At 40.0% G+C, this 9,882-nt stretch overlaps 1 protein-coding gene across 1 annotated transcript; it reads left to right on the top strand.

The window, feature by feature from the left end:
- Positions 1–6: 6 nt before the first annotated feature.
- atg3 (autophagy related 3) lies at positions 7–8,285 on the top strand. Its single transcript, XM_036541379.1, has 12 exons — positions 7–230; positions 1,056–1,097; positions 1,550–1,599; positions 2,321–2,391; positions 2,841–2,948; positions 3,755–3,804; positions 3,921–4,005; positions 4,146–4,180; positions 4,309–4,464; positions 5,225–5,352; positions 5,449–5,517; positions 6,111–8,285. The coding sequence occupies exons 1-12, from the start codon at positions 159–161 to the stop codon at positions 6,190–6,192; spliced, it is 948 nt and encodes a 315-aa protein (XP_036397272.1). The 5' UTR covers positions 7–158; the 3' UTR covers positions 6,193–8,285.
- Positions 8,286–9,882: the final 1,597 nt, after the last annotated feature.

Below are 9,882 nucleotides of genomic sequence, written 5' to 3'. Positions count from 1 at the left end.
GTCAGATGATAGAGGTCATGTGGTCCAGCCCAGCGCTGGTGAAATCAGTAAACAGTCTCCGCTTTTGCGAAAGTGTAAAATTTCCTTGAAAATTGCGTCTGTCCAGAAGGTTGACGGTTCACGCCTGTCTAAGGAGAGACCACGAGTGGAACAGCAACATGCAGAACGTAATAAATTCTGTGAAAGGCACTGCTCTTGGAGTGGCCGAGTTTCTGACACCAGTACTGAAGGTAAACCGTAAAGCTAGCTGACTTTACAGCAAACTAGCTCGCTATATGAATGTGGGGAGGAAAATAGCCATTTTATTTGCCAGATAGCTAGGTAGCTGGCTAGTTAGATGAAACCGTCAAGACCCAACTGTTTGGCGATGTTATCCTTAAAATGGCTTAGCTAACTAGCTACCTAGCGGTGCCAGTTAACTCTTTTTAGGCTAGCTTGCTACTTGGTGAAGAAATACGAGGCACAGGAATCGACTTTGTTCAGCTACCTAGCTGCGTGGTTACATGTGACGTTCTGCAGTGCTGATGGATAGCAATTTCCTGAAACGGTTTCTCTAAATGAATAGAAGAGATGATTAACAAGAGACAATCCTGTTGCTTTCTAGCTACTTTGTCACTTTTGGTAGCGAGCAAGCAAATTTATTTGAACGTATTCGAGGAGACCCGTCTCCGTAGTACGAGTCTGATACCCCTTTGCCCAATGTTTCGTTATATCAGTTAAATTGTCAGTCACCTGGCGGATTTTCAGTAATGCCATCTTTAAATTGTGCAAAAACGTGACTTTAACTGTACTTTATGTCCGTGCTTCTCTAGTCACCGCCTTTGCCTCTCGGTTTGTGTGAAATGTAACGTTTCACAGCAATAAGGAAAGGAATCTTTAACCCTCCTACAAAGTGCTTGCTCAGTAATCAAGAACTATATGTTTTAGACAACTAATCAAATGTTTATCAACGAAATATCACTTACAACAAAGTACTTATTAATTCTTCCTAGTCTTTACTCAATAACTTTTAAATCAGTCATCTGTCGCTTAAAAAATCCTCTTTTTTGCCACAGGAATCAAAGTTTAAGGAAACTGGTGTCATCACACCGGAAGAGGTGAGGAAATCGCCTTTTCATTAATACAGAAGATTCAGATTTCATACTCACAGTAACATATTCAATTTCGTCATTTATGACACATTTAAATGTTTGTGACATTGCTGCAATTGTCATTCATGCAAAACTGGTCAAGATTTTAGATTGATATTCTTGTGCCTTGAGTACCTTGTCTGGCCAGCTATTGAAACTTGGTCATGCAGCACTTATAATATTGTGACTTTCGTTTGTGTTGTACCCTGCCTCACTTGTAAGTCACTTTGGCGAAAAGCATCTGCCAAATGAATAAATGTAAATGATATATGCACTATGCAGAATAATGGCAAATCCTTTTCATTCACTGGAGTTCTAGTCCTATTTGGAAGAGGCTATATGTTATCATATTGCTATCTCTGTTCTGAATAAATCTTTGGCTTCCCATTTTTTATCTCACTTCTGTCTCTGTTGTCTAGTTTGTGGCAGCAGGAGATCATCTAGTTCATCACTGCCCCACATGGAAATGGTGAGAATGTCTCTGAGTGTGTGTGCTTGCACAAATGCTCACATGCGTATGTGTGAAACTCTGCACAGGGAACTGAGTCCTGCAGCAGATGTCTAGAGAAAGTGTGACACGTCAAGGGATTGTCATAAATGCCAGTAAGGGAGAGGAGTGGTATAGTCTCACAGACAAGATTTAACTGTGTCTTCCACCCTGAGCCTCTAAAGGTGGGATTTTTAAAGGTAGGATTTGTGAGTATTTTAGAATGTGTAAACCCTTGGTGTAGCATAGTTTCAAGTCAATACCAGAGTATGTTTTTACATATATAATGTATAGTCAATCTCCCAAGGAACTTGTCCCAGAAAATCCCAATTTTAGTAAATGGTAAAATCAACTGAATGCTTTGTTTTATTGAAAATGGATGCACTGGAGATACTGTTTTTATAGTGGTAAGTGAATGGCATGTTTGAACATTGTGTGTGTCACTGATGATATGCCCTTAAGCAGATTCCCCTTAAATATCCAGGTCTGTAAAAAAAAAAAAAAAAATACAAAAGGAAGTAAGTGAATGTAAGTGGCTTAGGATAAGGGTTTCTTCAAAGCAAGTGATTATTGTAATTTTGTATGAGAATGTTCATTCTGTCATTTGTCTAGTGTACATTAAGTTAAATGTCAAGCACACTTCCATTTAGTTTTTTCTGTCATGCCACATGATGGGAATGTGAAACATGCCTGTTTCCATCAGGGCATCAGGGGAGGAGGCGAAGGTGAAGGCTTATTTACCCAAAGACAAGCAGTTCTTACTGACGCGCAATGGTGAGAGACATTGTGTTTGTGTGTGTGTGTGTGTGTGTGTGTGTGTGCGCGCGCGCACGCGTGTGTGCGTGTTTGGTTACCATTCTGTGATTCTGTGGTGATGGAATGCCACCTAAAGCTCACCTAGTTTAGCTGTCATCATTTGACATTTATATGTTTTTAACATTGGTGTGAAGGTGAGTAGGAAATGTGTGGAATATGGAAAAAGGCCAGAGGTGAAGATAAAGCCCAGGGAAAGCCCTCAGTTAGACGGGCCAAGCAGCCTGCAAACACGTGGTCCTTTCAAGGCCGTCTCATAAATGCTTGGCATGTCTAACTAAACGCTTTCCTACTGTTCCATCCTCCTAGCAGAACCGCCTTAGCTTTGCTTTCACTGAAAGTCAACGAAATGACAGCAGATCATTGTGAAACGTGCAAGGCAGCTGATGGTGGTCTCGTGTCACTCGCAGTCCCATGCTACAAGCGCTGTAAACAGATGGAGTACTCTGATGAGATGGAGGCCATAATAGAGGAGGACGATGGGGATGGGGGATGGGTGGACACCTACCACAATTCAGGTGAGCTGCTTCCGGCCACACTGCTGGCTTATTGCTGGGTTCTTACGTGCCGCTCGCCTTATGCACAAAGTTAATGTTATAATCAGGCGCCCAAGCATCAAAGGAGCAAGGACACCCTTTTACTATTGTTCAGATTTTTCAGTTTTTTTCTTCTTTCCACAACTTTAAAAAAAATGACTATAAAATTGGGTTTTATGAAAGCCTAGGGAAATGTGCCAGACGAGTTGATTCTGATGCTTATGGTAATACCCCATTCCTGTTGCATGGTGCTGTTCAGACACTAGGTGGTGCAAACAGTTGGTGGAAATTCCTTTTCTCAGAAATTAAGGCAATATCACATGTCTTACTACAGGTTCTTCTTTTCGAGAGTGACGGTTTTGCCACAAGGACCCATAAGGATTGGCATATTGGATTTTCTGTAGTTTTTAAATTTTTACGTAAAAGCCCTACACCTCAACTCTTTGGGAACTGTTGGACCTATTGGCTTGAAATTACACATGATTACATGTTGAAGAATAACTGTTAAAAGGCTACAACAACAACCTCTTGTTTTGCCAGAATAATGCGTTATGATTTCCATCAATCTGTACTGTAAGCATTGTTATTTTGTTCAGAAAATCATTCATACCTGTGCTTATTATATTATATTTATCACTGACATACTGGTACAACTGCAGGCGTTGTTAATGTAAACACCATTGTTTGCATAATTAGTAAATTATTCTTTATTTGCAGTTGCTCATGTCAATAGCTCAGTACAGATTTGGAGCTTTTCTTGAATTTTTTTGTCAATGAATTTTTTCCAGGTGTATCAGGGGTGACAGAGGCAGTGAGAGAAATCACACTGGACAACAAGGTAGGTGTAACATAATCAGTAAATTTTGATATGAAATTTATTTGATATTCCTTGGAATTTGTTGGAAGTTGGCAGTGAAATGCTTGGGTTGTTGATGTTTGTTCATTTGTTTGAAGGACAATATGAACATGAATGTGCACTCAGGTGCATGTGGAAATGACGATGATGATGACGACGAAGGAGAGGCAGCTGACATGGAAGGTATGTGCGTACCTCTGTAAAAGTGTTTGTGTGTCTCATTGCCAGACCGAAGTATCCAGATGCCTGCTTGTACTTCTCAACGGCACGAAAAAGCTTCAGAGGTCAATTGAAAATGTCTGTACCTTGTTTTATCATTGCAGAATACGAGGAGAGCGGGCTGTTGGAAACAGATGAGGTAGCATGTGCTCAGAATTCCACAATAGCACTGTTCCAAATGCATGCCACAGTGTATATTATGATACATTGCATTATGTCTTGGCCCCTGAGGAGCAGTGGACTCACCTGTCTCTGGTCTCCTCACAGGCAACTCTGGACACCAGTAAAATGGTGGAGGCAAACAAACCCAAAGCTGATGCTGTTGGCGAAGATGCCATCCTGCAGACTCGAACCTATGACCTCTACATCACATACGACAAGTATTACCAAACTCCCCGGCTCTGGCTGTTCGGATACGATGAGGTACCCGCACGCTGCTTCTGTCAAAAAGCCAAACAAGTGTTCATATTATTAATGAACCCATGTAGTCTCGTCCCCTATCCCATGCAAAGTACAATCACTGCATAATGTCCATTAATAGAACAGGATATGACCTGAAGCACTACAGGCATAGTCATGTATTCAGGCAGACCATAGCAGTAAACCAGCCTGCTGTCTCCTCTGTACAGTTTAATTTTCATTCTGAATCAACCAGAATGGATACAGTATGGAGGTCTGAGATCCTGCCACCCCAGTGTATCTTTACTGCTAATGGTGTGGCTGAATGAACATGAGCCCATAACATTTTCTGCTGTTGTCATAGCAGATACTGTCTCTTCTCAGCTGTGGTGTGGTGTCTGTGATAGAATTACTGAAAAAGGCAGTTGAGTTTGAGCTCTGACAATACTGTAAATACTCCATCTTTCTGATCTGATTTAACATACACATGTAATTGGATCTTAATATCAATTATAAGCTCTTAGATGATACACTTAGCGTTTGGTAGCATTTAGCTGCATCTCTCGTGTACAGAGTAAAATTTATAACTCTTAATCATACATTTTATGAGTGCTTTGCATGTCAATGCAAATACTTTGTCAGAGGCTTAGTTTTTCAGCAGACTATTCACAGCGCCTTTGAAAGCCTGACATATGGGTACATCCCCTTTTTTTAAAATACAGTTGTGCGTTGCAGTTACGCATTGAGTCTTTGCAACAGTCACCATGGATACTGTATCCTCCAGGACCGGCAACCCCTGACTGTAGACCACATGTACGAGGATATCAGCCAAGACCACGTGAAGAAGACAGTCACCATTGAAAACCACCCCCACCTGCCCCCTCCAGCCATGTGCTCTGTACACCCCTGCAGGTGAGTGGCATACCGAGCTGAAGCAGGCACATTATCATGCCTGGTCATATCCACCAATAGCCTCTCTCATCCACTATCTCCTCTCCTGTGCCCCAGACATGCTGAGGTGATGAAAAAGATCATTGAAACGGTTGCGGAGGGCGGTGGTGAGCTCGGCGTGCATATGTATCCTTTGTATTTCTGTATTTCACCAATACGCCGAGGTTTGTAAACGCATCTTTGCAAAACTGAATCAGAAGGCCAGTATGTACCCAGCCTTAACAATGGAAGAAGTTCTGATCAGTAGCTCCGTTGAACATGACTGGGAGGAGTGGTTTGTATTTTTCAGCTGTGTAGTGATTAGGGATGGAGATGACATGTGTTTCTGACCTTTGATTAGTTGATGGCTGAGAAGGGCAATTATTGATTAATTGATAATGAAAATATTTTAATTAACATAGCATTTTTTCATAGCAAAGTCAATTGCATTAATCTAGCCAACTGCATGCACACATTTTATCCAACAACGTAGCATGGTCTTCGTTTCCTATCGGATCTATGAATGAATATGAAGATTTTGTTTCAACTGATAGCAAGCTGTGGTTAACAACAGCATTTTTGTAATGTGCTTGTGCACCGCTCTGCATTACGGTTGCCATTAATTGAATACAATGGTGATCTGAAGGAACATCAGACAAAGTATGTGCATATTTGTTATTCATTAATTATTTTCATTGCTCTTTTGGTTGGTTAATTATTTTCTTAACAGGAGTTAACAGGTATCTTCTCATATTCTTGAAATTTGTCCAAGCTGTCATTCCAACGATAGAGTATGACTACACAAGGCACTTCACCATGTAAACTCAGCCTCATCTCCGGACACACACACCTGTGAAACCCTCGAGCTCGGCCACATGGGGGCGACGTTTGTTACACTGCCTGCGGCCTATGGAGCCACTCTTCTTGAGCAACTTAACAAATGTTGTGGTTCTCTAAGAATTGTTAAAAATGCTTTGTGTGTGTGTGTGTGTGTGTGTGTGTGTGTGTGTGTGTGTGTATGTGGGGGAGGAGGTGGAGGATGGGGGGTGGTAGGAAGAGGGGGGTTTGGATGATTCTTCAATGCAGACCAGCAGGTTTGATTAACACACTTGGTCACCTCTCAATAAGGTAACTGCTCTATGTGTGACTCATCTCTCTCATTGCCTCTTTGTCAAATGTCCTAAATTTGTAGTATGTACCTGAGCACTCTTTAAAAGACAAAGAACTTATTCGTCTATGTAGATTCGTCCATGCAAATCCGAGTTGCATTAAAACTAATACTATCCGCTACTCATAAGCTGCCCTGTACTTTGCTATTAATCTGCCTCATAAAATTGCACATCTGATCATTTTTTGTTCACCTTAGATCTTGCTTACGAGCACAGGAAACTGTGTAGCTGTGTCCTGTCCTACCCTCCTCATAGCTTTAACGGAGTGCAGTGCTCTTAGCTGGAAAACATCGCTGTTTTGACTTTGTGAAAAGTTGTCACAGTGGCCGATGCCAGTTTGTCTTAATGCATTGTCCTCTGGGTGTGGAAAAATAACTTTTGGGTGTAATGTCAGGGAGCTTGGAGTGGATCTCCCTTGTGTGTGTGTCTCACAGCATGTTGTCATGTGTCTGTCACCACTGCAGCAATATGGGGAATTCCAAATCTAGCTGTCCGTTGTCTCTGCCTGTAATAATGACACCTAAACGTGACTCGAGGTAAAACATATACTCTGCTCCATCCGTGACGGGGACTAGACCGAATACCGTTCTGGAAATGAACGGTGTTCAATATGTGTTATCGATGAATGTGAGAGGAATGTTGTATTGAGTGGAATCATCTGTTGGGAGTTATGGCTGTTATCAGACACTGATTATTAATGCCCCAAAATTATGCCCGAAATTAATGCCCCAAAGATCTCAGTCCCTTAAGTCAGTATGAAAGACAGCTGCAAACTCAGGCACTGACATCTAAAAACACCTCTAAAGTACAGTATTTGCATTTTAGACTGCAACAGGTGGTGTTTGCCCCCCAGCAACCAATTCAGGATCATTTCACCTAATGGTTGTCCCACTCCCGGCCGTTGTAAGAAAAGAGATCAGTTTAATCCAGGGTCAGTGCTTGAGAGCAGAATCTAATGGGTTTGATTCCCCTCCTTCTGGAACAAGTAATTGTTTTAGAATTCAGCTATTATTACCAACAGAGTGACGGGTTCTAAAATGAGTTTTACCCAAGGAAGAAAAAAAAAACTTCTTAATAATATCATCAGATTGACAGGTACTTACCGTGATGACCTGTATTCCTACTCTTTGTCCATGCAGAGAAGTGTTTAGAAGAAGTTTAACAAATCCACTCAGTGCTGAATTTACAACTTTTAAACATGCTTCTGAAGGGTTGTGGTTAACAAAAGGATTGCGAGAAAGAATAAAAATACTAACCATCCTAAATGGACTATTTTATTTTGAAGTTATAAAAAAATGAATGTTTACATTTTATAGCATTACCAGTGTGCTCCAAAAGTATGTAAATGTGATCTGTTTTCAAAGCTCGCTCTCTGGATGTAGTACAAAGGGGAAATATATCTTTACATACATGAATTCAAAAGGCAGTGACCAAGGCTTGCCTGTTAGGGGCTCTTTAGATGCCCACCTTTTTTCTTGTCCTCCTGTGAAAAGGTAAACAAACTTAATGGATTTCAAACACATTTTGGCTTTACAAAGGTTAAGAGAAGATGTGGTCATAAGTTTATTGTTTGGCTCAATGCTTTCTGTACTGGCTTGAACTATGTCTGGCTTCCATTATTTTGTTGCCCCTGCAAGGCATTTCTTGCCACGGCCTAACATGTAATGAACACATATGCTGTTTGCTTTGTCCTGTGACTGCGGTAAGAGGGTCTTGAATGTTTTAATATGTCTCAATAAAACTTGTACCACAAACTTGCCAACTGTTTTCTTTGTAGTGGGGAAAAAAAAGTCTGATGTATTTGCACTCACTCCTAATACATTTAATTCAAGTGGATTGAAGTATACAGTGTAATTTATGTATTGGTGTTGCGTATATGGACGTGCAATATATACTTTTGTCAGTTTGTCAGCATTCTACGGTTTATGTAATCTAAGTAAACTAAAATGTAATGTAATTTGTCATGATTTAAGTTAACTTGTCTAGCAACTGTCTTTCCTGTATCCCATTGAATACCATCTGTAACTGCAGTGTCTGCAGCTTCTGACCTTGTTCTCAAAGAACAAGTTGCTCCCTCATGTCTTGTACTGAGCTGTCTGACCCGAAGGTATGTTTTCATTTTATTTTCATTTTCTTTCACAAATCTTTGGTCGAATTACACTACTTCCCCAAGCTTTTTAAGTTTATAAAAAAAATCTTTTTAATGTGAAGCATAGAATAAGTTGGTCATATAGATAATGGAAACACAGTAACTCAAAGGGTATTAGACAGTGTCTGATATAATCTTAGTAATGTCTGAAAAAGGACAGTCAACATTATGCTGTAGAGTCATTTCCAGTATTTTGCATCATTTACAATTCAGATGATGTTTTTCCACATTGCACAATTTAAGTCCAGAGGATATTAGTTTTCCTGTTGTTATTATTAAATAGTTTAATATGCTCTTCAGCTGTGGGAGAGATTTCATAAAGTTTCATATTATGGTCTTAAAGAAAGATTAAGAGGAAATACATTTTTTGTGCTGAACACCAGAATTCTAAAGTCCATTTCCAGTGTGAAGTTTAGGTTTGTATCCTTAGCAACAAGAGCAACTGTGTTTTAGCTTAGGTTATGTAACTGGAGACATATTTCCTGCAGTTCATGCTCTCAGGAAGAAAAGAAACCAAAATAGGAAACGGAATTTAAAAATTAAGAATACATTTTCTGTTTAAATCAAAATGTATTGTTACAAACAGTGGATCTCATACATATTCTGTAGAACAGATTTTGTATGTATACATGGTAATATTACAGGTGCAGCAGATACTAATACATACTTACTCATGTAATAAATTAACTGAAGTCTTGTTCATATGATAAATAATAATTAAGTCTGTTAATATAGCATTTCTTGAGTTTAACTGGTATATCCCAGTTATATTCAGTTTTTTTTCAAGGGCACTTTCATGTAAGTGCTGAGCATCAGGGACTACATTATGTATCTGTTCTGGAAGAGACAGACATGATGTGCCAAGCTATGGAATTTAGAGATATTGTGGTCAACACAGCAGTCTGGTGTGGTGGTAAGAAGCAAGGCTCGTAACCCATAGGGCTACTGCTGTTGTACCCCTGGACAACATACTTAACCTGAATTGCCTCAGTAAATATTCAGCTGTATAAATGGAAAACTTTGGAAAAAGCTATGTAAGCTGGTCTACTATGCAAACATAATGTAATGTACACAGATTCCCCTTTGCAGTAGAGTAAGATTCCTTACATTCCACTGCTGATGGACTGAACTGTTAAATGAGAGAATAAAACCCAGTGAAAGATGTACTAAGCATTTATATAGCAGTCTTGGAAG

Source organism: Megalops cyprinoides, chromosome 11, assembly GCF_013368585.1.
Source record: "Megalops cyprinoides isolate fMegCyp1 chromosome 11, fMegCyp1.pri, whole genome shotgun sequence".
Taxonomy (NCBI): domain Eukaryota; kingdom Metazoa; phylum Chordata; class Actinopteri; order Elopiformes; family Megalopidae; genus Megalops; species Megalops cyprinoides.
Note: the sequence above shows the minus strand (reverse complement) of the source record. Positions and strands in the feature narration are given on the sequence as shown.